Source organism: Theropithecus gelada, chromosome 17, assembly GCF_003255815.1.
Source record: "Theropithecus gelada isolate Dixy chromosome 17, Tgel_1.0, whole genome shotgun sequence".
Taxonomy (NCBI): Eukaryota; Metazoa; Chordata; class Mammalia; order Primates; family Cercopithecidae; genus Theropithecus; species Theropithecus gelada.
The window spans coordinates 77,124,641-77,151,971 of NC_037685.1; the positions used below are offsets into that span (position 1 = coordinate 77,124,641).

General features: G+C 40.8%; 1 protein-coding gene across 2 annotated transcripts in view; it reads right to left on the bottom strand.

The window, feature by feature from the left end:
• CPB2 (carboxypeptidase B2) overlaps window positions 1-22,049 on the bottom strand; it is a 52,227-nt gene extending 30,178 nt beyond the window's left edge. For both annotated transcript variants that reach the window (XM_025364342.1, XM_025364341.1), the window contains exons 1-3: window positions 21,909-22,049; window positions 4,332-4,407; window positions 398-522 (exon numbers count right to left, since the gene is read on the bottom strand). In XM_025364342.1, the coding sequence (XP_025220127.1) occupies window positions 398-522; window positions 4,332-4,407; window positions 21,909-21,982 (275 nt within the window). In that variant the 5' untranslated portion in view covers window positions 21,983-22,049. The remainder of the gene's footprint in view (window positions 1-397; window positions 523-4,331; window positions 4,408-21,908) is intronic.
• Window positions 22,050-27,331: the final 5,282 nt, after the last annotated feature.

Here is a 27,331-nt window from a genome sequence, read left to right on the forward strand (position 1 = left end):
CTGTCTTTGTGAAGAAGAATTAGCAGAAGCTAAATCCCCTCCCACAGCTGCTTTTTCAGGAGATACCACAAAGCCTACCAAGGCAAATGACAATTTTGCTCCCTGAGTCTGGGTACAGAGTCGCCAGAGAAAAAAGAACTATGAGAGGCTTTACCAATCATTGAGTCTAACCTGCATTTTAGATAAGGGACCAAGGACATGAGGGGTTGAACCACTTATCCAAGATCACAGAGCTGGACCTTAGGCTTTATCACCAGTCCATTCGGTCCAGTCAGAGACTTCTATGCTGCCATGGTTAATACATTTTATTGTTCCAGGAAGCAGTTATACCATACCCTAGTCAAGTGCGTAGTAGGTGTTTATAACAGCTACTCAGTATGCATTGAATAGTGCCTACCTGCATGGAATTCCGCTCACATTTAAATGGGCTTTCACATTGTCGACATCAGATGAATTTACAAAAAAATGGACTTGTTTTTTCTTCGCAATAAGGTCCGCTGTTACCGGCTGCCAGAGAACAACCTACAGTTTAAGGGGCAAAGTTGATAAAATTAAAAAAGAGTTGTTCACATCATTCTCATCTGTAGCTAGAGCCATGACAGTTTTATCTATAAGGAGCATGAAAAGGACACTACCTGGCGCTGGTCCCCATCCACACACATAGTAATATAAACATTTATTTTGCAGTGAGCTTTTAAAAATTCCTTTCTATAACTCTAGTGGCAAAAAAAAAAAAAAAAGCAAGCCTTGGAACGTATAGGATAATCCATAAACATTTAATGAGACAATGAAGAATGAATGACTATATTCATGACTTAACTGTAAAATTGCATGTGTACATCAGATATTTGAAAGGAAACAAATTTTATCTAGAAAGAAAGTTGATTAAACATTGATTTTATTTAATAAAAATTTCGTGTTCTTGTAATTATCATGTCATTGTTCCTTTTTAAGAAAATGTGGCACATATATACCATGGAATACTGTGCAGCCATAAAAAAGAATGAGTTCGTGTCCTTTGTAGGGACATGGATGCAGCTGGAAACCATCATTCTCAGCAAACTATGGCAAGAACAGAAAAGCAAATACCGCAAGTTCTCACTCATAGGTGGGAATTGAACAATGAGATCACTTGGACACAGGAAGGGGAACATCACACACCGGATCCTATTGTTGGGAGTGGGTAGGGGGGAGGGATAGCATTAGGAGATATACCTAATGTAAATGATGAGTTAATGGGTGCAGCACACCAACATGGCACATGTGTACCTATGTAACAAACCTGCACGTTGTGCACATGTACCCTAGAACTTGACGTATAATAAAAATATATAATAAAAATATATATATATATCTAATTATGGACTTTATTTTTTCTCTCTTAATGTAATTTTTTTTTTTTTTTTTGAGACGGAATCTCACTGTCTCCCAGGCTGGAGTGCGGTGGCGCGATCTCGGCTCACTGCAAGCTCCGCCTCCCGGGTTCACGCGATTCTCCTGCCTCAGCCTCCCAAGCAGCTGGGACCAGAGGCGCCCGCCACCACGCCCAGCTAATTTTTGTATTTTTAGTAGAGACGGGGTTTCACCGTGTTAGCCAGGATGGTCTCCATCTCCTTGACCTCGTGATCCGCCCGTCTCGGCCTCCCAAAGTGCTGGGATTACAGGCTTGAGCCACCGCGCCCGGCCCTTAATGTGCTTTTTCAAGGTACTTTCATACTCATTTCCTTTGATAATTATAACACTTTGATATAGACTAGGCAGGTGTTATTATTTGCATTGTTCAGGTGAAGAAATTAAGGTTCATACCTAACATCTAAAATCGTACAGCTAGAAGTGACAGAACAAGAACTGGAATTCTAAACCTCTGATGCTTCCTCTTGTAGTATTTCCTCTTTACCATGATGTGGTGGTCGTGAATATGCACCACTCAGCTCTTCGGTTGAGAGAAGCACAGTTGGCTGGTGTTTTCAGTGGCTGCCCTGGTGACCCACTAGAAGCTGAGGCCATGTGGTTTCAGGGCTGCAGCCAGCCAATAACTGAGACCTGTGGAAGTGTTAATGCAGGCCCCTTCTTGGGAGATATGGGGTTCCCATAACAGGTGACTGGCTGAAGGACTCACCACTGAGACTGACCTAGCCCAGCCTTCCTTGGAACTGCCCTACCGTCTGAGATTCTCCACACAAAATGCTCCCTTCTGCAGAGGTGTCAGAGCTACAGCATGGTCTGATGATGCTCCCTGCCTTCTTCAGCTCCATCCTCTATCCTCCAACAGCATTCCCCTCATCACTTGCTCCTCCAGTCTGGTCTTTACCTCTGCTTCTTGGAAAACACTAACAAACAAGGAGCTATTAATTTTCTACCATGGTATTTTTACGGGATCCCTGGGGTCGCTTTACCAGCAGAAACCTCTGTGGTCAGTGGCGCCTTTGCCTAAGTTTTGCTCGGGTCCACTAAGCCCACTCAGCTTGGCAGGCTGTGCTCATCTCGTGCTACTGGCTTGGGTCCCATTCCTGCCAAGGGCAAGCTGAACGGTGAGGGGTGTGTGAGCCAGCAGGTGTGGGGTCCAGCTACTGCACACAGCGAGGCATGCTGGCTGCGGCAGGGTGGGCATCTTCTGGCTCCCTGCAAGGGTGTGGCTAGACCAGGTGTCCTGCAAGCAGCTTCCATGGCTGGCACCAGGGAAGGTGGTGGCACCCGGAAGTTTGGAGACGTCAGGAACCACAGAGCCCTAAAGAGGGTGTCATAGTCCTGCCTCGGGGAGCTCTTAGGTCTGAGCTCCCCAAAAGGCTGCAGCTCTTCTCTCCTTCTTGTCACCCACAATGTGGCAAACAAGCGGCGTATTTTAGCCCTGTTTGTGTTAGAGCTCTTTCAGCTCCACCATTTGGCAGGTTCCAAGTTCTTGTCCAGTGCCCAGGAACAATGAGGTACGTGAACAAGCGGAGGTGAGTGAGGTGAAAAGGAGCTTTACTGAGTGATAGAACAGCTCAGAGGAGACTCGCAGGGGGTACCTCCTCTCTGCAGCCAGGGTGTCCTGAGGAGTGTTAGCTCTCAGCAGAGAGGGGACCCTGGAGTGGGTGGCTCTTCTCTACAGCTGGTCCCTGATGTCTCTCCAGAGACTCTGGCTGGGTCTGGGGATTTTTATGGGCTTCAGATGGGAGGAAGTGCGTGCTGATTGGTTCATGGATGGCCATGGGCAGGTGTGGAAAAAGCACCATCAGCTCCCACTGTGGTCCACAGGACTGGCAACCTTCCTGGGCTTGAAGGTGGGGCTTCACCAGGGACCCGCCCTTTTCTGCCTAGGAGCCTGTCTGCCTCCTACAGCTATTTATGGCACCCAGACTTTTCCAGCTGAGGGGGCCTGCAGGCCAGTGCTGAGATGCCCTCAGCAACCCCCTTGGCTTCCCTCCTGTGCTCGTCAGTACCCAGGGGGCTAGCATGTCAGTGCTGCCCTGAGATGCACACAGCCAGTCAGGTTGTGACAGCACCTAGGTTCAGCCTCAATTTTGCTCCAAGATTGGAGTGAGCACCAGGAACTCGGAGAGGCCAGACAGCGGGAGCAGGCACTTCTGAGCCTGTAGGAGAATGGGGGGTCTTCTCAGAAACAGTGAGAGGGCAGAAATGCCTGGGTCCGCAACCCCAGCTGGGCAGCTGCAGCTGCGCCCAGGAGGGCGGGGCTCCTGCCTGCTCCTGGCCCCCAAGAGCACAGGGATGTCCAGGTCTGTAGCTGCAGCTGGGCAGCTGTAGCTGCGCCGGGAGAGCATGAGGCTCCCACCCTGCTATCACAGAAGGGGGCGGGACTTTCACCTCTTCCTGACTTCTGCTGGCTCCGTGGAACACACAGCCCCAGTCGTGCCTCCCCCGCTACAACTGGCCATGCCTCCCCCAGTGGCCACCACTGCCATTAATATTCTGTAATTTTATACATCTTTTCAATTTTCTACATCTTAGACATTAGGTCGAGATGGGTCCCTGGGTGAGAATTTTAATAAATGTACTCTGTTTTTGGTACATCCTTGGTTAAGAACCATTGTTTTATGAGTAAAGCTTTTATTTCTAAATATTTTAATTTCTGTTATTGCAGCATCTTTGTAAGTGCACACTTTAAATCCCAAGGTACTATTATGAAATTGGCTGGAAAGCCAATAGCACAAGTGAAGAAGTTTTGATCTGGGGAACCAACAAAGTCATGTGATTGTGAGAAAGGAGAGAAGGCTATGAGAAGAAGAGTTCATACCCGATACATATAAACCAGACAACATACAGGAGGAAACTCAACACCCAGTGCTTATACAAAATGAAACCAATATAGACATAAATTAGGGAGAAATTACCTCATATGTTGTAGTAAGATTCTGTAGCACTTGAACTTGCCTAGAGGTTCTAGGAAGAGCAGCTAGAACCTGGCCACTAGAGAAAAAAATAAAAGAGGATTTTGATATTAAATAAAGAGTAAAGATGGAATACATTATACTGTGAGGAGTTTTTAGGTAATTGCAAAAGGGAAACAAAATTTAAAATGTTATTAGGACAGAGTATCTCACTATAGACTCAGTGTAAAAAGAGAACGTATACTCTCAGTCTTTATGCTCCTAGGCAATTGCAAAATCAACAGCTCTCTTGACTGGGAGGTCAGTTTACAGAGTACTTACTTCTTTTTTCTTGTGCATACATGTGTGTTTTAATTTTAAAAATTAAATATTTGATGCATAAGGTAATATTTATGCCGATCCTGGTTTATTATATAATAAAATGAATGCCTGTGAACCCATCACCCCACTTAAAAAGTCCAACTTCCTTGACATCCTGAAGATCCTTGTGTACTCCTCTCTGCCCCACCCCCTTGCCACATCGTCAAAGGTATCCTCTACCTTAAATTTTGACTTTTGCTCATTCCCTTGTTTTTCTTTATAGCATGGATTTTTAAACACATGTATGTGTGAATTCTGAAACAATACCCTTAGATTTGCCTGGTTCAACTTTATAAAAATGGTATACCATATGTATTCTTCTGAATCTTGTTTTTCTCTCAGTATTGTATTCTCAAGATTATCATCTGTGTTGAAGTATCTAGCCATAGTTCACACGTGAAAGCATTTTCCTACAAGTGGAATTGCCATTTCATGGGATATGCACAGTTTTAATTTCATAGGATAGTGTCATATCAGTCCCCAAGTTTTTTGTATCAATTTATATTGTCAGTAGCAGTGGAAAAGATTTCCTATTGTTCTTCCTCCTTGCCAATACCTGATGCTCTCTGACTTTTCGACTTTTCCAATCAAATTTTTATGAAATGAAATCTTCTCATGATTTTGATTTTGATTTTCTGACTTACTAATGAAGTAGAGTTGTTTATATTTGATTATTGGCCATTCATATTTTTGCTTGTGTGTTATGTTTATTCAGACCACCTGCCCATTTTTTTCTAATTTACTTGTATTTTTGTAATAGTTAATTTGTATAATTTCTTTATATATTCTAAATACTAATTTCTTGTCAGTTATATGTATTGCAAATATCTTCTAGTAGTTTATAATTTGTCTTTTCTCTTTCTTGATGATGTGCTTTTTTATTTTTTAATCATTTCCTTCCAGGTTTGTGTGGTTTGTCTTTCTAGATATCTGGGATATAAAGATATTCTCTTATATTTCTTCTGTCCTTCCTATTTAAATTTTAAATTCAATTGAAAATTATTTGGTTGTGTGCAGTGTAAAGAAGAAATAGACTTTTGTTTTCTTCTTAGCATCGTTTATTATTATGGTTTTTTACATCATCGATATTTTCCCCAGGGATCCACTATGTCAATTTGGTCATATATCAAGTTTCCATCCTGTTTGGCAGAGAAAATGCTGGCACATCAACACCACTGCCTCTTCCTGCACACAGAAAACTTCATTACCCAGCCTTCCGTGTGGTTGTGTTGAGAGCTGGTGCCTGAGCGTCTGCCAATGGGAATGTGTGGGAGTGTCATAGGCGCCTAAGAGTAGGTGTGTCTTCATGTGCATGTGCTGCCTCTCATCCTGCGGCCAGAAGCGAAGAGCCCCTAATGTGGAGTTGCATAATGGAAGTAGCCAAGGTCTCCAAGTTGGAGGAGAGCACCAGGGAGAGTTCTATGACCTTCATCAATTAGTATTATGAGCGAGAAATTGCTCTGATCTGAATGTTTGTTTCCCCCCATAATTCATATGTAGAAATCCTAACCTCCAAGGTATTAGGAGGTGAGGGTTTTGGGAGACAATTAGGTCATAAGGGGAGAGGCTTCATGAATGGGATTAGTGACCTTAAAAAAGAGACCCCCCTCCCCGTTCCACCACGTGCATATATAGCAGGAAGGTGCTGTCTGTGCAGAAGACGGCCCCTCCGCAAACACAAGAATTAGCTGGTGCTTTGTCCTGAACTTCCCAGCCTCCAGAACTGTGAGCAATAAATTTCTGTTGTTTATAAGCTACACCATTTAAGGCAGTTTTTGTTATAACTGCCCAAATGGACAGAAATAACCCTTTATTGTGTTAAGTAAAGCTATTTCAGGTTTTATTAGTGATTGTAGCATAATCAAGGATTACCCTTGATTATGCAAGGGTTACCCTTGCTAATATAATGTGCTCTATTTCTTAGTTCTCTATTATGTTCTCTATTATGTTGATATATTTGTCTACCCATGAGCCAATATCACTCGTCTTAGTGATAGTAGCTTCATATTACATCATAATACCTTAGAGAACAAACTCTTGCTTCCCCTCTGCCCTGCCCAATTCTTTTTTCACAAGCCTCTTGCCTTGATCCTTTGCTTTTTCACGTAATTTTTAAAAATCAGCTGGTTATGTTTCATGAAAAAAATGGAATTTTCATTAGAATTATATTGGATCAATAGATTAATAATTTGGAGAGAACAGATATACTTATGATACTGAGTGTCATTTATCAGTAAATATAGGGAATTTGTTTATTTGTCTATTTTTTTTTTTTTTTTTTTGAGATGGAGTTTTGCTCTGTCACCCAGGCTGTAGTGCAATGGTGCAATCTTGGCTCACTGCAACCTCTGCCTCCCAGGTTCAAGCAATTCTCCTGACTCAGCCTCCTGAGTAGCTGCGATTACAGGTGCACACCACCATGCCCGGCTGATTTTTGTATTTTTTAGTTGAGATGAGGTTTCACCATGTTGGTCAGGCCAATCTCAAACTCCTGACCTTGTGATCCACCCGCCTCTGCCTCCCAAAGTGCTGGGATTATAGGCGTGAGTCACTGCACCCGGCCTATCTGTCTATTCTTTAATGCCTTTCCAAAAGTTTTATAATTTTATCCATATAATTTTTTTTTTTTTTTTAACAGAGTCTTGCTCTGTCGCCCAGGCTGGAGTGCAGTGGTGCATTCTCGGCTCACTGCAACCTCCACCTCCCTGGTTTAAGCAATTCTCCTGACTCAGCCTCCTGAGTAGCTGGGATTACAGGTGCATGCCACCAAGCCCAGCTAATTTTTTGTATTTTTAGTAGAGATGGGGTTTCACCATATAGGTCAGGCTGGTCTTGATCTCCTGACCTTGTGATCCACCCGCCTTGGTCTTCCAAAGTGCTGGGATTACAGTCGTGAGCCACCGTGCTTGGCCGCATATTTTTAAATTATGTTTTCTTCTAACAAATTTGCCTTTTCATTAGTAAATGATAACTTTTAATATGCCGCCTCTAAGCTCTTTTTTGCTGAGATATAGAAATAAAATTGATTTTTGGTGTTGATTTTCTATTCAGCTCCCTTGATAGTTTTGATAATTTTAGTGTAGATATTTGGGGCGATTTTTCTCTTTGCAATTAATCATTACATCTACGCATACTATTAGGTTGGTGCAAAAGTAAGTGCCTGTTTGCCATTACTTTTAATGTACTTAATGTACTTCTAATACATTCTGCTTCTTTAATTTCAATGTTTATAGAGCCCCTTTTCCCCTTCCTTTTTGTCTTGCTGTGTTGCCTGGGACTCTAGTACAGCATTGAATAGAAATGGAGATAAAATGCATGATTCATAATTTTTAAGAAAAACCTTATAATATTTTACCATTAGAATGCTTGTTTTAGATTTTTGGTAGACGCCTTTTATCAGTTTAAAAAAAACTCCTCGCTCTTTGTTATGAGTTTTTATGATGAATAGGTGTGGATTTTAAATGCTTTCTGTAAGATGAGCATATGGGTGTTCTGGCTTAATCTCTTAATGTGGTGAATTGTATCAATAGATTGTTTAAAAAGCAGACACGTGGTTTGTTTTCTCACCTTTGCTTTGTTGTATTTCTATTTTGCAACTCTTGCTAAGGTTGTGAGAATTCTTAGTGATTCCTACACAGCCAAGGCAATAGATTAATGTGACTTAACATGAATTTACTTTCCTTTCACATACCACTTAGGAAAGAATTTCTTAGTAAATGTCCTCATCTCTCTCTGCAGCTCTCCATCCAGTTTCATAGGTAAGTGATAAGGAGAGAAAGGAAGCAGTGAGGTGAGGGATTGTGGACTCTGTTAATGGCAATGGCATTCTTAGGTTTCCAGTATACCACTGAGTAACCTCACAAGAACTATTTTATTTAAATTAAAATTAAGCTATGTTGGTGGCATTTGCCAGCTGGGAGCCCATTTTTTTTTTAACTGAATGAGATTTTTCTTTTATTTTCAAACAAATATTGACCTTGAAATATGACGATAAATATATTTTAAATTAGAAAACAATGCTTTGCTTTCCTCTTGCTTTATTTAAAGCTAATCTTAGACTCTGCTTCCAGTTATACCCTCCTTTATGAAATAACTAAAAACCTGGATAAAATGCATGGAACAACAGCATTCAAGACATTACACAACAGCAACATGATGACTAAATGCAACATGTGTTCTGGATTGGATCTCGGAACAGAAAAAGGGCATTAGTGGGAAAACTGGCGAAATCCAAAAAAGTCTGGAGTTTAGTTAATAGTAAGATAACAATGTTGATTTCTCAGTTTTTACAAATATATCATGATAATGTAAGATGTTAACATTAGGGTATACTGGGTGAGGGGTATACAGTTGTATTACAATTGGCAACTTTTCTGTAAATCCAAAAATATTCCAAATAAATCACCTTATTTAAGAAACCATGTGCCAAGAACTCTGGAAGCACAAAAGAGGTTATGATAACTTCTGTTTGTCTTTATTAGCAAAGGCTTCATAGAAGGGATGTCTGGGTGCATAAGAATGTCTAAGAGTGGGTAAAGGCACAATAGCAAGAGATAAAGGGCATTGTTGGGAAAATGGCTCTTGTTCATTGTTGCCAAGTATAGGATACAGGTGTTTAAAGCAAGAGAAGGATAGCTAAACAGAAATGAGTGTGGGAAGTTATGTTCGTCCTCCCCTAGAGAAGGTCTTGAATGCATTCTGAGAAATTTGGACTTTATTTTGTAGGCAATTAGAAGTTAGAAAGGTAACATTTGAGCTGTGATTTATAAGGATAACTTTATTTGTTTTTTGTTGTTGTTGTTTGTCTGTTTGTTTTTGAGATGGAGTCTCGCTCTGTCACCCAGGCTGGAGTGCAATGGCGCAATCTTGGCTCACTGCAACCTCCACCTCCTGGGTTCAAGCGATTCTCCTGCCTTAGCCTCCCGAGTAGCTGGGATTACAGGCATGCATCACCATGCCCGGCTAATTTTTGTATTTTTAGTTGAGATGGGGTTTCACCATGTTGGCCAGGCTGGTCTTGAACTCCTGACCTCAGGTGATCCATCCACCTCAGCCTCCCAAAGTGCTGGGATTACAAGCATGAGCCACCACACCCACCAAGGATAACGTTAACAAGGGTGGCTTTATTTTGGAAATCCTTAGTAAAATATTCTGAATTCTGGAAATAAGCCTATGGAGACTTGATCATCAGAAGAGGGGAAAAATAGCTGGACTGAGAAATTTTATATCAATCTCTGGTACAAGTTTAGCATAAACTGTTAAACCAGTGATTAAAGACATATGTTCAAGGATATGTATTACGGCATTCATAGTAACAAAACCTAAAAACCATGTGAATGCTTAGCAGTAACAGAACTGTCGAATGTTGGTAGTGTCTCCGCATTCTAGAATGCTTTTCAGTCATTATAAAATATGAGTTTGATTTATAAAAGTTAACTTGGGGGCTTTAAATGACATATTAAGGGAGAGAAGCAAGATGTGGAAAACTTTATGAAATATGATCCTATTTTTGGAAAAAATAAGTTAGAAAGGTAAAGAAAAATTGTATGTGTTAAAAGCAAGAGAAAATTATACACAAATAAACAACACATTGTTAGCTTTGATTTGGAGGGTGAGAAATGGCAATTGAAAGCTTTAGTAAGTGGCAGGGGAAGAACAAATGAGATTCTTTTTAAAAGAAAGGTTCCTATAGTACCAATAGGAGATACGACATTCAACGAATGTACAATTATACACAGGGATGTATAACTGCATAGAGAAATGCATGAAAGGATAATCACAAAAATGTTCATATTTTCCCAGGATGGTGAAATTTCAGTGTTTTTCTCCCTGATTTTATGATTTTCTGTATTATTTACTTTTTAAACCCAAAAGAACTCTTATTCTTGTATTTATTCAAGAAAATTAAATTTAAAGAAAAATCTCCTTTGACTGTGAAAAAGCCACTAACAAGCTTCTCAGCGATGCTGGTAACCCTCTCATCTCACCAGCACATTCCTTATTGTTTTCATAAACAGAATGTTCTCTGGGCCCTTAGAGGAGCATAGTCACCCAGTGGGTTTTCTAGCCTTACATAGCATTTTTATTCTAGTGTGCTCCATCTCTTTTTTCACCATCTGCCACATTCGCTCTGACATTTCTAGTTCAGATGGTGCGGGCCATGCTTTCTCCAAGCTTCCAAAAACCATCCTAGCAGCATGTTTGTGCCACCTCTTAAGGAACTAACTAGAATGTTAAATTCTGCAGCATGGGTGAGCGCACCTCCTTTGGGGTATAGTCCCTTTCCTTTGCTAACATGCCCAGCACTTCCACAGCCAGCGTATGTTGTGACTACCCTAAGTTATTGGCTTCGAGGCCAGGAGGGGAGCTGGGAATAGATCCTGAGGGCTAACTATAGGACATGCCATTACAGAACTGAGCTCTCTGATAGCAATGGGGATGTTAAGATCCCTATATAGAGAAGCCAGGCAGGAGGGCTTAACCACCAGTAACAAGTTGGGCACAGTTATTACAATGAGCAGTAAGGTCAGAGTGGCAGCCAGAGGACCATGACCCTCAGAAAATTGTCGAGTTGGTTAGGAGAACACAGAGTTCTTAGGCACAAGATAGAAAAGCAGCCAACAAAAGGATTGCTCAGTCTTTACAATAAAAATAAATCAAAGCTGGATAATGAGAGAGGCTGAGGACAGCTATCCTAATCAAAAGTCATAATCCATTGCCTTTTTCCAGATCTGAGCTGTTCTTAGACCCAGAATTTCTTGCCTGAAGGAGGAGTCAGGTCCCCCCAAGGAAAGACCCTGCAACTGTATAAAAAAAGAATCTAAAAAGATAGTGACTTCTTTACTCCTTTCCCAAAGAGACCTATGGAAATTTCCTCAGGTAAGTCTGCACACTGGGGAAAGGGTAATACTCAAATATTTTCAGGTCAGTTGGATGCAGGGTCAATATCCAAGCTGATTTTGAAACCTGGGTATCTGGAGTCCTAGCCTAAGTCTAGCTCATAGGGGGTGCACCATGTCAATGGATTCCCCCATGATTATTTCCCTGGTCACCAAATGTATAATCGACACGAACATACTAGGTAGTTGGCAGAACCTCCACACTGTTTCCTTGACTGTAAGACAAGAGCTATCATAGTGGGAAAAGCCAAAAGAAAACCTCTGAAATTGCCTAACCTCCTAGCCAGATATCAAAATTTAAAAAGAAAAAAAAATTCATCCTTGGGGGGAAATGACAAACATCAGTACCACCCTTAAAGACCTGAAAGACGCAGGGATGGTAGATCCCATCAAATCCACATTTAATTTGCCATCTGGATCCCACAAAAACCTAATGGATCCTGGAAAATGACAGCAAACAATCAAACTCAACCAAGCAGGATTCTCAATTGCAGGCATAGTGCTTGATGTGGCATCTTTGCCGGGGTAGAGTCTTAGGCATATGGTATTCAGCTATTGCGCTGGATATGCCAGTCAGAAAAAGCAGCAGAACAGTTCACATCCACTTGGGACAGACACCAGTGTATATTTACAGTCTTGCCTCAGCTTTAATTAACTTTCTCACTCTCCAGCTGCAAGATGTGTACTTGATATAAGCCCCCAACTACTGTGCTCTGAAATCTGTCCCTGTGTTAGTGCTAATACCACATTTTCCACTGGCTGCTTGCAGCTAATAACTGAGTATGATGGGGATACTAAGGGAGGCTCTTTCTACAAAACTGGAAACTCTTCTGATGAGTTACTTTGGCTATAGGACCTTTTTTTTGAGACAGAGTTTTGCTCTTGTCACCCAGGCTGTAGTACAATGGAGCGATCCCGGCTCACTACAACGTCCGCCTCGTGGGTTCAAGCAATTCTCCTGCCTCAGCCTCTTGAGTAACTGGGATTACAGGCATGCACCATCATGCCCAGCTAATTTTTGTATTTTTAGTGAAAACGGGGATTCACCATATTGGTTAGGCTGGTCTCGAACTCCTGACCTCAGGTAATCCACCCACATCAGCCTCTCAAAGTGCTGGGATTACAGGCGTGAGCCACTGTGCCTAGCCAGGACTCTTTGTTGGTTTTGCCAAAACTTTCTTAGAACTGCACTATGACCTGAAATGTTCCCTACCCGCTTCCTTCCTTTCCTCTCTCCTCCACAGGGGTTAAGCTTGCATTGCAGTCTCATGGCTCTCCCAGCCTCCTCCAGCCCTCTCCCCATTTCTTGCACCTAAGCATTTTCCCCAACACACCTCTTGCACAGCTAATCCCATCTTGGTGTCTGCTTCTCAGAGGATCATAACTGACACAAGTAGGAAAAGGAAGTCTGATACATGGACAGTCAAGTTGATAGTGCATGGGTGCAAGTAAAAAATGAAGTGGACTGGGCACGGTGGCTCACGCTTGTAATCCCAGCACTTTGGAAGGCCGAGGTGAGGGGATCACTTGAGGTCAGGAGTTCGAGACCAGCCTGGCGAACATGGTGAAATCCCATCTCTACTAAAAATACAAAAAATTAGCTGGGCATGGTGGCGGGCACCTGTAATGCCAGCTACTTGGGAGGCTGAGGCAGGAGAATTGCTTGAACCCAGGAGGCAGAGGTTGCAGTGAGCTGATACCGCGCCACTGCACTCTAGCATGGGTGACAGAGGGAGACTCCATCTCAAAAAAGAAAAAAATATTTAAGGGGTTCTGCATTATGGACTCACTCGGGTGACCAAAAGAGAGCAGAGAGGGCAATCGTCCCAAATAGGCAGAGCCTCAGTGTTGCATCTCATCATACACCTTGTATGGAAAAGGTGTTTCCAGTGTTAGAATATGCAGGAATTCATGGATAGTGGCAAGTGACATGACTGGAAAACCCCTCAAGAACCTGGAATAAGAAATATTGACAGATTGGAGATAAAGAGATTGGAGAAAGGGGGATGTGAATGGAACTATGGGAGTAGGCAGAAAGTGTGAAGGTCTTTGTATCACTTATTAATGCCTAACCAGGAGCACCCACAACAGAATAGACATTAAACAACTGCATAAACAAAATGACTCAGCCAGTTGATGTCAGTCAGCCTGTGTCAACAGCCACCCCAATGCTGGCACAAAGGGCACTTGAACAGAATAGCCTGATGGCAGAGATGAAGTGTGCATGGCTCCAGCAGCACGGACTCCTCTCATTAAGGCTGATCTAGCTACTGTTGCTGCCCCATGTCTAACTTGCCAGCAACAGAGACCAAAGTTGAGCCCCAGAATCAGCACCATTCCTCAAAGAGACCAGCTAGTCACTTGGTGGTAAGTTGACTACATCTGTCCTCTTCCACTCTGGGTATGGGTTTGTCTCTCCTGCCCGCAGGGCCTCAGGCAAGCATCACCATACAAGGGCTTGCAGAGAGTTTGACCCACTGATACAAGAGCTCACATAACATCCTATCAGATCTCGGGCTGCACTTTACAACAAGGAAATTGCAGAAATGGGTCCATTACCATGGAATCTACTTAGCCTCTCACCTACCACAATACCAACTTGCTGCTAGCCTGATACTGCAATACAAATGGTTTGTTGAAGGATCAATTGAGGTGCTAACTTGGAAGGCAACATCCTCCAGTACACACTTTAAATCAATACTCATATGGTGCTGTGTCCCTACTAGGTAGTATACATGGTTCCAGGAACCAAGTTGGAGTGTTTCCGTTTACCATCACTCCAGGTAACCCACTTGGAGAATTAGTACTTTAAATCTACAAATATGGACTCTGTACTTTTAAAAGTTCTGGCTTCCAGAAAGCATAGGAAGAGTTTCTCTAAACTGAAAGCTGTTGTTCCTGTCCAGTCATTTCAGTTTCCTCATGTTGATGGATGATCAGGAAGGAGAGGAGTTACCAGGGGTTTTCTAGCCATGCAGGAAGGGTATTTGACTCCAGTCCTCAGAAGGACATTGAGGACTGCACTTACATACTGAATGTGGCATCCAGCTTAGGCATTCTGTAATATTTCCTCGTCCAAATTTGATGTATACAGACAATTGCAGCAGCCATGGCCCAAGAGGGCCCAGTGACTATGACTCAGATCCTGAAGGCTGAGGCTCTGGGTTGTCTCACCAGGTAAACCACCTAGAGTAGAAGCGGTGCTAGCAAAGGGTGAGAGGGAAACAGACTGGGCAGGGGAGAAGAGGAATGACAAGTATTGGTTACGGCCTCAAGACTAGCTATAACTGTGAAGGTTGTAGTTTATTTCACTAACTTTCCTCTTGTATGTTTCCTTTAGGAAGAGAGACCAAGCAGAATCCCAGAAGAGTTGATCTCAAAGCTTATTTTATGAAGAAAATTGACCTGAGTGACACAAAGGGTTGGATTGTAGTAGATGTCATGTTTTGCTGCCTAGATCTCCATCCAGGGATGAACCCTCATTTCCTCAGCTTCTTCATGTCCTCAGCTTCTTCATTTCCTCAGCTTCTTCATGTCCTCAGCTTCTGGGAGGGTTGGCAGCCGCCATTCTCACCTGAGTCCTTTTCTAGGACTTGCCCTTGCCTGCAGAGAGCTGTGTTGCCCAACTTGATGCCTCCTCCAAGGTACAATCCACACCCAGTGATTAATAAACAGGGGTTACAAAGGCATGCCTGCTTGCCCCAGTTTGGGACAACTTTACCAGGCCAACCCAGCCTCAAGGCTCTCTGCAGGAACAGGTGAGGCCATAGTTGTGACTACATCACAGTTCAATTTCTCCTCTGCCCAAGCCTCCTTCCTTCATTCCTCCACAGATGTTGATCCTGAGACTCCTTTCCAGTAAACTTCCTCCATGCAATCTTCATCACAGAGTCTGTTTCCTGGGGAAACTAACCTGCAACTGATACAAATGCCTGTTCTGTGAGATAAAACACTAAAAGTGCAATGCGAGTGGTATAAATATTCTGCTACAGGAATACAAAGTCAAATATCTTTTTTGGCTTAGGTAGTCAGAGAATGGAGATATTCTGAGTTGGACTTCTGAGATAGTGGGATTTGATAGGTGAAGTGGAGATGAGATGGCATAAGACTAACATAGGCAGAATTTTGCTAAATGAATTGGAGATGAAACATCATAAGTGCAGGTGCACAAGTAGAAAAGTAAAATCAGAGCTCAAGGAAGGGGAAGTGATCCAGCTGGGGGGAAACATGGGGCCTATATCGAGATATACCAGGAAATAAAGCCAGGACAAATGGCAGGGTAGGACCTGATTGTTGAGGGTCTTAAATGCTGGGGTCAAGATTATGGCCTTTACTTACAAGTTGGTTGGGCATGATTCTGGGAGTTTTAACAAAAGATGTGGCAAACTCAAAGCTTCCTTTTCATGGAAAGTATGGAGAAGTGGAGGTTCATATGATTAAATCACTGTAATTTCAGTGTGAACTTCCTAACAATTTGAGCTAACCATGAGATAGGACAACTTATCAAGCAATGAGCTCTCCATTATCTAAACAGAAGCTAAATTTCAAGTCCATGTAGAGGAAGTCTTGTGTTGACTAGAATATAAGATGTTTGGAGGCTGGGCGCGGTGGCTCAAGCCTGTAATCCCAGCACTTTGGGAGGCCGAGACGGGCGGATCACGAGGTCAGGAGATCGAGACCATCCTGGCTGACACAGTGAAACCCCATCTCTACTAAAAAATACAAAAAACTAGCCAGGCGAGGTGGCGGGCGCCTGTAGTCCCAGCTACTCGGGAGGCTGAGGCAGGAGAATGGCATGAACCTGGGAGGCGGAGCTTGCAGTGAGCTGAGATCTGGCCACTGCACTCCAGCCTGGGCGGCAGAGCGAGACTCCGTCTCAAAAAAAAAAAAAAAAAAGATGTTTGGAGGGACTTTTCTTCTTTTTTACTGGTATTTACTAACTTGGATATTTTGCTAAGTGCTTTACAGGTATTCTTATTTAATCCTCACAAGGCAGTATGGTAGATAATCTATTATATTGAAAATAATGGGCCCGGCACGGTGGCTCATGTCTGTAATCCCAGCACTTTAGGAGGCCAAGGCAGGTGGATCACCTGAGGTCAGGAGTTCAAGACTAGCCTGACCAACATGGTGAAACCCTGTGTTTACTAAAAATACAAAAATAAGCTTGGTGTAGTAACTCACACCTGTAATCCCAGCTATTTGGGAGGCTAAAGCACGAGAATCACTTGAACCCCGGAGGTGGAAGTTACAGTGAGCCAAAATCACACCATTGGACTCCAGCCTGGGCAACAGAGTATGACTAGGTCAAGAAAGAAAGAAAGAAAGACAGAGAGAGAGAAAGAGAGAAAGAGAAAAAGAGAGAGAGAGAGAGGGAGAGAGAGAGGAAGGAAGGAAGGAAGGAAGGAAGGAAGGAAGGAAGGAAGGAAGGAAGGAAGGAAGGAAGGAAGGAAGGAAGGAAGGAAGGAAGGAAGGAAAACATGCTGAGTAGACAGTATTAAACTAAAAAAAAAAAAAAAATCCTAATGTATTAAAGAAGGAGAAAAGTCCAAAAAGTAGTCAACAAGCAGAGAAAGAAAGAAAATATAAAGGTAAAAATGTATATTATCCAAATGAGGCCTCTTTCTTAAGAAGAAAAAATTAAGGAAATTCAAAAAATAAGTTAGGAAATAGTGAGTAAAATTATGAAGTTAAAAATTCACCAAAAATGTATTGATATGTCCAAGTTCAGCTTGTAGTGAACAGACTCTTCTTATGCGGAATTTGAGCAAAGTGCTAACACAACAGAGTTAGGTAATGGGATGAGGGTCAGATCACTCTATTTTTGGAAACTGGTTTCATGACTGCTTCCCCTTACTTAGTCATAGAGAGGCTATATAAAAAGCTATTAGAATGGAAAGAGGGAGAGGATTTGTGAATTTTTTTTTTTAGCAAGTTGTTATGGTTCTGTAATAAACCACCCTCCCAAAGGGATGAAGTTTCGGGGTGTACTCCCTTCACCTCAGCCTAGTAGGGGGATTTCCAGGAGAGAATGAGAGAGTTTAATGTTTCCTCAATTTACAGATGGAAAGACTGGTGCCTGATTTCTCCTGATAAAGCTAAACCTGCATGTGGCTGGTCTCTAGTTGGCTAGATAGTAGTTGTTAAAATGGAAAGAAACACTTAATGTTAGATGCCGTCCAATAGGACCACCTAAAGGGATGGAAGGTTCTCAGCAGCAAGAGCCCAGAGGTAGAAATAAGACTCGTAGGGGTGAAGGATGGAGTCACAAGTAAACACCTGGACAAGGAAGCATCTGTCCTGGTCCAGAGGCTTCTCCAATAAAGATGTCTCACACAACTCTAAGAAGTTAGAACTTGAGAAAAAGACTAACGAGAAAAAGAGTAAGGTGTGTGTGTGTGTGTGTGGAAGAGGTGAGGCAGTTGTTTTCCTGTAAATAATGTTAAATTAAACTAAATTTGGTCTGAGGATGCCTCGTAACTTGAGTGTCTACATAACAAACTGCAACCTAACTTAGGAGTATTTTTTTTTTTTTGTACTAACGAGGTGAGCCTCAGCCAATCACAGCAGCCAAGCTACAGCCAATCCCATGTGGCCAACTGATCAGCCCTTGCCCAGTAAGACAGCTGCTCACCTGTAACTACTCAAGCTGCTTCTGGACCTCATTTCCATTTGCTGTTTGTAAACGCTGCCTGCCCACCTAGCTGAGCAGAACTCTCTGAACTTCTTGCGTTTTTGAGGGTTACTTGATTAGAAAATTGTTCTTTGTTCAATTAAACTTTGCTAAATATAATTCGTTTAAAGATTTTCTTTTAACAACAAAGATGGAACTGACATTCTAATTTCTAAATTGAGGCTATTTGTATTTTTAGCAGGACCCAAGGACTGTGGCTTAACAGCAGGCTAAAAAGCCTTGAAATTTTCTAACTTGCCATGCAAGAGCAGTGATAGATAACCCCACTACGCAAAATGTCATGGGGCTAAGGGAGACAAAAATACAGCTGTGTTTCAATTGCGTCTCTGAATGATACAATTATAGCACTTACATAATAACCACTTGAGAAAAAAGAACAGCCTTACACCAAAAATAGAATGAGAAGTACAAGCACAATGAAGTAACAGGTCACTTTACACAAAAAGTAAAGTGAGGCTCAAAGGGGATGAGCAAATTGCCCAAGGCTGCACTAGTGGTAAGTAGCAGATCTGGGGCTCGAATCTAGATCCTGAGCTTTTAATACCTATGCGACACTTCCTCTGTTCCTTCCCTTCTGAGAATGCGATTATGTTCATTGGGGTGTATTCCCTACTATGGTTTACAGGGGAGGGTTCACATTTTCATGTTCTGAAAGATTATTTTGAATTTAAAAAGCTAAGATGTCTCTGAACAATGGAACATAGCCCAAGGCTGCAAGTTTGTTGTACACGTTACAGTGTTTTAAGGCCACTGGTGGCCTGTTCTTTGAGATGAAAACAATACATCAGTAGGAGCTAAGTGAAAGAGAGTAAGCTGGTCTCCAGGTACCCAGATAGTATGTGAAGTCAACAGAAGGAAAACTTCCTATGGTCTATTAATAATTCAGAAGCCCTTTATCCTCAACCCTCTTCCTTCTTTAATTCCTAAGTCTTCTTTTCTTCCTAGTTTCTCTTACTTCCTCTTTCCAAATAGCCTGGGCTGGCAGGCTGCATTTAGGTAATCACGGCACAATACAATCGCTGACTCTGTTTACAAGATTCTTGCTGGTATTTTATTTTTACCCTTTATAGTGTTTGGCTTTTAAAAGCAAATGAATAGGGAGTCATGATTTTTTGGCTGCCTTTGTCTTTGGCATATGACATTTATGCCTTTAAAACCTGTTGTTGTTGTTCCAGGGCATTTCACTGATGAAATTGATCAAAATGAACCTACGAATCAGCCACTAAGAGACTACATGAATAAAAACTGTTATTAGGAAAATGATCATGGAAAAAAAATTATAACAAAGAACAGGTTTAAGAAAAAGCCAGAGTGTTAGTTTTTTTTTTTTTTTTTTTTTTAGAAGGGTTTATGTTCTCAACACCAGCAATAATTTGTCAAAGTCTGAATTAGATTTCCTTTTTAGCTTCAGGAATAAGCCATTCCTGGAAAAGTGGAGCTCAGAAACATTTGCTACAAAAATTTATTTTTACTCACAGAAAGAATAATTTGCAATGTTATTTCTAGTGAAGGGATGGGAACCAGGATTCAGATATTCATCTGTCTACAATACTGAGGTCCTCCTACCTCCCCTACCCTACAAAGGGACCCTCGCAGTATACAAAAGTATTAAATATTTTTAGTGTGATATTCTTTGGTTAAAATATAGTCACATTCTCGTTCCTTTCTTCAAGCATAAGTATCAGTCAGATTTCAGAGTATAAGCTGAAGCAACAAATAGTAAGAAAACCCATGCATGAAGATATTTTCTCACTCGTTTTTTTACTATTTTATTTTTGGCTACTTCTTTTATTTGCATTATATTTAGTGTCACTAAGCTGCTATACACGTACTCATTTGAAGAGATGTGCTAAAGCTTTTGGTGTGTTTTGCTATTGATTATCCGATCTAAGAGTTTGGGTTACTCTATGATCAAGATGGCGGTCTGCAGTGAGTCCACCTGCCCGCCAACCTCTGCAACAGCCAGCTGAGGATACTCGCACTGGGCTGTCGCTGAGGCCATAATTAGATCTGCTAGGGGGTGAGGACCATGAAACTGGATCTCCAATCCTGAACCTCTCTTCCAAGCTACATTCCAAACCAACTGTTGCCTCCAACTCCCTTTGACTAAATCTGACCTCCCTTCAAACTGGCTCTCTTCCTACTTTCCAGATTTTATAGAGGCACTGCTGTGCAGTGCAGAGTTGAAATGAGGCTCAAGTGGGTTTGAATCCAAGCTCTACACTTACTGTTTGATCTTGGGCCAACAATTTATTCTTCCTGAGGCTCAGTGTCCTCCTTTGTAAAATGTCAGTAAAGATTCCTAGCATGTAGGATTTTGTGCATTTAAAGACATAACATTTCTAAGTGACTAGCTGAGTGCCTGGCACAAACACGGGCACTAAATAAGCAGAGATTTTCTTCCTTTCCCCTCACCGTCAATGGTACTGCCACTGTGTACAGTAGCCAAGTTGGACATGTTGATACCAATTTTTCTCTTCTCCCCCTTTCCCTTAATTGAAGCCAATCATCAAGTTATAGAATATTAGAACTAACAAGAACCTTAGAAATCCTGACCATATGATTCACCAATAAAATACAGAGAAAGACATTTCCGATCAATGCAGCAATCTTGACCCCCATGTCGATTAAATAACAATGATTATTTTATGACAGAATTTGTTGCTCGACATTTGACAATCATATTGAACAAAAGAAGATGAATCAACTATAATCAGTTCAGGGATCATGTACAAACACAGCTTCAGGCTCACAAGGTAAGATCTATTTTCCAAACTGTTGTCCTATGGTTATGTATGACTACGAACTTTTTTTTGGTGGTAGAAAAAGTGTCCCTGGTACATTCCTTTGCCCTATGTCTCTTCTTTCTTTGTCATTTACTAACATGAGGAGAGGGATCTGTCTCAAAGATAATTGAAGGAGAAAGCGATCGTAGAACCAAAACAAAGGGGAAAAATAAGATAATTCCAAAGGAAACAATATCAATGTTTTAAAGCCTAAAAACTGACTACTTAATAAATTACCTTACATGTACCCTGGAACTATTCGCTCCATGCATTGCATGAGCTCATTTGTGTTCTTCTAGATAGTTTATCCTGAGGGAGTCTACTAAGCAAAATAAGAATTAGATAATAGTTCTTTATCACACAACTTTTCTTCCTTTCATAGTCCATGCTAAATAATCATGCATGATCCAAACTTCCTATTTAACACTTCACCCTCTTCTTCCTCCTATGTTCCATGTACAAGGGGAAAATAAATGATCCATAGTTAACTTTTTTTTATGTGAAGACAGGAAGAATATGAATCATACATCAAGTTAGAATATAAATAATTACGTTTATAAAAGATTTAATTTCTTGAATCTTCATAGTCACTGGATATGTATATCATCCAACGTTCTCCCAATAATAAAACCAGAGCCAGGAAAGAAAAAAGACCCTGTCTTTAGTGATAGCCCATTATGCTAAAGTCTACTTATTTGTCAGGGCAACTTGGAAAGTTCTGGAAGACCTGGCCTTCAAATTTTACCGTTTTGCCCACCAACTCAGTGCACTGACTTAACACGACATGTGGCAAACAAGTGAGGAGAGTGGCCCACCACAGTCTAGGATTCTATTGGGTTACCTCTGAAACGCGAAGACATGCTGCTCACAGAAGAGAACAATGGGTACAAGGACTGCAAGACTGCAAAGCTTCATCCCAACAGCAATTTTCTGTGCAACAAATTTCTCTGAAGAGAAAGACCCAGATCATTGATTGCATAACAGCCTTCTTTACACACTGGTTAAAATATAATGGCATGTTCCCTCTTGTTCCTGTGGGTCAATCAACTTAGCTTCCATTTCCACTCCCAAAAAGAGAAATACTTTTGGCTTAGTTAGACTGTTGCTTGATAATTAAACACTCAAAAAGAGTATGATGAGAGTTGCTCTTAATTTAGACTATCTAGAATATGTGTAACTCCTTGGGGAAGATAGGGCCAAGAATAGAAGGATAGTAATACTGTAGGATCTTGTCTGGTTTGTTGCAGAACAATAGCTATAGAATATTGACTAATGGATATGTAGCCCATGTTGAGGGAGGTCTACTGTGAAGTAGTATAAATGTCTTCCCTTGCCTCTGACTTTTTCAACATTTTAAATTTATGAAGACATAAAAAGTGAGTTCCTCAAATGTGGCTAATCCAATCCAATGTTGAAGTGCAGTTTGTAAGGATGATTACAGGATCTCTGTTCAAAAAGATGTTTCCTTGATCATATGGAATGATGGGCCCACCCCCAATAAGAATACTATTTCATGAAAGCTGGTTCAAGCAATATAAGACATCAGGTCACTTTGAATCTCATTTATGTAAAGGTCACTATAATAGCCATCAACTAAATCCAGGCCCATCCCCTATAATCTTGAAAGTAGCATCGAATAACATTTTGTCTAGTATGAGGCCATATCCTACCCTCTGTAAGTGGGTGGAGCCCTCTTTCTCTACATTCCCATTGGTTAATGCATTTGAATGTTCTGGAAGTCAGGATTGGCAAATTTGCAAAATAAATCAGCCTGCCCACAATTAACTTCTAAAAAGAAATTTTTTTTTTTTTTTTGAGACAGAGTCTCACTCTGTAGCCCAAGCTGGAGTGCAGAGGTACGATCTTGGCTCACTGCAGTCTTCACCTCTGGGACTCAAGCAATTCTCCTGCCTCAGCCTCCCAAGTAGCTGAGACTAGAGGCGTGCCCCACCACACCCGGTTAAGTTTTTTTGTATTTTTAGTAGAGACAGGGTTACACCATGTTGCCCTGGATGGTCTCAAACTCCTGAGCTCAGGAGATCCACCCGCCTCTGCCTTCCAAAGTGCTGGGATTACAGGCATGAGCCAGCGTGCCCGGCCAGAAGAAAATGATTGAGATTTCAAACTTTTCCTTTTGAGATTCAAAGCTATTGAATATTTAATGAATTCAGGTGACCTCCACTGTAACCACTTTTTGTATAAGAAAGAAGAAATAAGAAAATACGTGTGTGTCCGCTTATTTGTGGAGAAAGAAACACAGGAAGGATAGACTAGAAATCAATGAGATTGGTTATCCAAAGGGGGTGAGTGGAAACAGAGTGGAAAATACAGGGTAGAAGAGACGGGGAGGGCCGCTTCTTTGGGTGAAGCTTTTTGAATAGTTCTGAACTTTAGAACTACTCTGAATTTTAGAACCATGTTGTTTTCACATATGTACTTAAAACAAGAAAACAAATTTTTAAAAAGAATACAAACAAAAACAAATGAACCTGTATTTCAAATGAATAACATAATCACACCGAAGGAGGGAGAGAAAAACCCAAGTAACTTTTACCTTATCTTTTTAACATAAACGGTAACTTTAAACAGTCAAAATAGTTAAAATATGCTAGTAAATTCTATCAATTTTTGTGCTAATTATTTTGTACCTGTGTTTCTTCTTTATTTTATCCTGTTTCCTCTCTGGGGAAACAGAAACACAGGATACAAAAGAAACGGACTGCACAAAAAATAATAAATTTTAAATTACATTTCTTATTGCTAAAGCAATCTCTTAAAAGTTCCTATAGCAAAAGTCTACAGGTGATAAAATCTTTTACGCTCTGTATCTTTAACGATAGCTTTCTTTTGCCCTCACCTTCAAGTACTAGTTTAGCTGAATGTAATATTCAAGTGTGACGGATGCATCATTGCTGTTTGGCGTTTCCTGTTGCATGGTAGGAATCTACTGCCCAGGCAGGTAATTGTTGTTCCCTTGCAGTTTAGCTGTCCTTTCTCCTTGGTGACTTTTAAGGGATTATCTTTATCCTTGGTGCTTCTCAGATCCATTACTCTGGTCTAGATATGGATTTATTTTTTATTATCTTGCTCAGTATACAGAATGTACTTTTGATCTGAGGATTCAGACATTTCTTCAGTCTTGGAAAATCATTTTTTTTTAAATTTATTTATTATTATTATACTTTAAGTTGTAGGGTACATGTGCATAACGTGCAGGTTTGTTACATATGTATACTTGTGCCATGTTGGTCTGCTGCACCCATCAACTCGTCATTTACATCAGGTATAACTCCCAATGCAATCCCTCCCCCCTCCCCATGATAGGCCCCGGTGTGTGATGTTCCCCTTCCTGAGTCCAAGTGATCTCATTGTTCAGTTCCCACCTATGAGTGAGAATATGCGGTGTTTGGTTTTCTGTTCTTGTGATAGTTTGCTAAGAATGATGGTTTCCAGCTGCATCCATGTCCCTACAAAGGACGCAAACTCATCCTTTTTTATGGCTGCATAGTATTCCATGGTGTATATATTATTTCTTCAGCTATTGTATCTCTGCTAGTGCCCTGTAGGGGCTCCTGTTGGAGCTTCTTGGTCTATCTTTCATGTCTTGTAACTGTCCTTTCATGTTTTAAAAACTCATCATCTTTGTCTCTGTATGCTGTATTCTGGGTGATTTTCTCAGCACTGTCTTCAAATCCACTAATTCATTCTTTGAGTCTAATTTAGACTACATAGTCAATTGAGGTGTTTTAAATAATTATCTCGATGACTGTATAAATCATTTACAGTTGGTTCTTTTGCATGTTTACTGATTTTGTTTTTATACCAGTATTTTAAAATATCATTTAAGATTTTTTTCAATTTTTTAGTGGATATGATTCATTTAGATCTCTCATTGAGAATCCTCAGAATACTTATTTTAAAGTCAGTGTTGCACTACTTTACGAGGTTAATTATATTTGGGTAAATTTATGTTCTGAGTATTGATTTTGTTAGCTGCCTTTATTGGTATTTGAATTCTTCTGTGATTTGGAACTCTGCAGGCTCATTTTGAGTAGCAAGTCTTCCTTCAAGTAGGAAGTCTTTCATTTCCTTCTCTCTTCCTCTATGCTTACTTCTCTCTGCTTGGCACATGCCTCCAAGAAGACCCTGTGCTTCCAGTCCAGAGCCCTGGCTTATACTGGTTTTTGGAGCAGATTTCAAAGATTCAGTCACCAAACAGCAATGACTTGACTTAATTACTGGCTTGGTTACTCCTGGTATAGTTACCTCTCTGTCTCATACTTACTAGCAGCTACTTATAAACCAGTCCTAGGGAAAAGTGAGCAGCATTTTTTTCCTTTGTATTAAGGTACATGCATTGAAATGCACAGATCATAAGCATACAGTTATATTATATATATATATATATATATATATATATATATAGTGAAGTGTTTGTTCAGATCATTTGCCTGGTTAATTTGATAGTTCGTCTTATTACAGATTTGTAGGAGTTATTCACATTTTCTAGACATCATTTCTTTGTCAGATATCTGTATTGTAAATATATCTTCCTTTGAGAAGTGCCTATCAAAGTCTTTTGACCATTTTGGAAAATTTAGTTTTTTGTCATTTTACTATTAACTTGTGAGTTATTTATATATTCAGGATGCAATTCCTCTGTCAGACATATACATTGTCAATATTTTCTGACACTTTGTGGCTCTCCCATTTTTTATTGATGTCTTTTGCAGAGCAGAAGTTCTTAATTTTGCCGAGTTCAATTTATCAATTTTTCTTTAACGGTTAATGCTTTCTTGGTCTTGTCTAAGGAGCTTTGTCTAACTCAATATCATGCAAATATTCTTCTTGAAGCTTTATAGTTTTGACTTTTACTTTTAGGTTTATGATCCATCTCAAATTAATTTTTGTGTATATTATGAGGGAGGGATTAAGGTTCTTTAATTTTCCGTATAGATATTCAATTGTTTTAGCATCATTTCCTGAAAACAGCTTTCTTTCTCCCATGGGATTGCTTTGCCATCTTTGGGAAAAAATCCGTTGGCTCTGTACATGTGAGTCTACATCTATAAGTTTGCAGTGATTTTTTTCCTCAAAACAATAATAACTGGAGTGCTTTTGTTTTATTTCTTATGTCTTTTTTCTCCTTATGCTCCAATTTGGATATTTTCTATTGATCTGGCTTCAAGTTCACTTATTCTTTTACCAGCAGTTCCAGTTTGCTGGTAAGTCCATTGAAAGAAGTCTTTATTTCTGATATATTTTTCATTTCTGACACTTCTATTTGAATTTTATTATTTTAGAGTTTACTTTTCACTGCTGCATTTCCCATTTGTTCACACATGTATGAACAAAGATTGTCTTTGAGCAATCTCTGCATCTGGTTCTTTTGACCATTTTCTCTTTTGAAGATAGGTCACTTTTTATGCTTTTTCATATACTTGTAATTTTTTATTGAATCACAGATGTTATGTATAAAAGGATGGTATAGACTAAAGTAACTAGCAGATAAGCCCAGAATAGGTCATCTATCTTCTCTCATGCCACCAGTGTGAAGGACTGGAGCCAATCTAGGCCGCAGTTGAGGTGGGTCCAGGCTTAGCTGTTATTTTCGTTAAATTTTATTTGTTATATTATTATAGCAAGATCATATTTCCTCTAGTCGGGATTGAGATCTGAGTGCCAGGAGGGTTTGTCTTAGTTCTCCTGCCCTGCCTGCACCCATCGCCAGGCCCAGCGCTCCTGCGCCATAGGAGGCGTCTCAGCTCTCCTGCTCTCCTCTTCCCCACCAGTAACCACAGGCAGCTGCTGCCTCCTATGCAGCATAAGGCTGAGTTCATTGTGGGTTTTCTCTCTGTTTTCCCGCCCTAACCTCAAACATCAGCAGTCTCTGAGCTTCAAAGAGGTCATCTCTCTCCGATCTCTTGACTCTTCCCCAGTACAGATGACCACTGTCTTGTTTTCAGTCTGGGGCTCAGAATGCTTTGGGATTTGCGATGGTTAATTGTATGCATGAATTTGACTGGGCCATGGGGTGCCCAGATATTCGTTAAGCATTATTTCTGAATGTGTCTGTGAGAGTATTTCTAGATGATATTAGCATTTGAATCAGTTGATAATAAAACAGGCACAAAGAAGGTAGACTTCATCTAATCCATTGAAAGCCTGAATAGGAAAACGGGCTGAGTAAGAAAGATTTCTTCTCTCCGTCTGGCTGACTTTGAGCTGGGATATCATTCTTATGCCTTCAGACTTATACTCAAA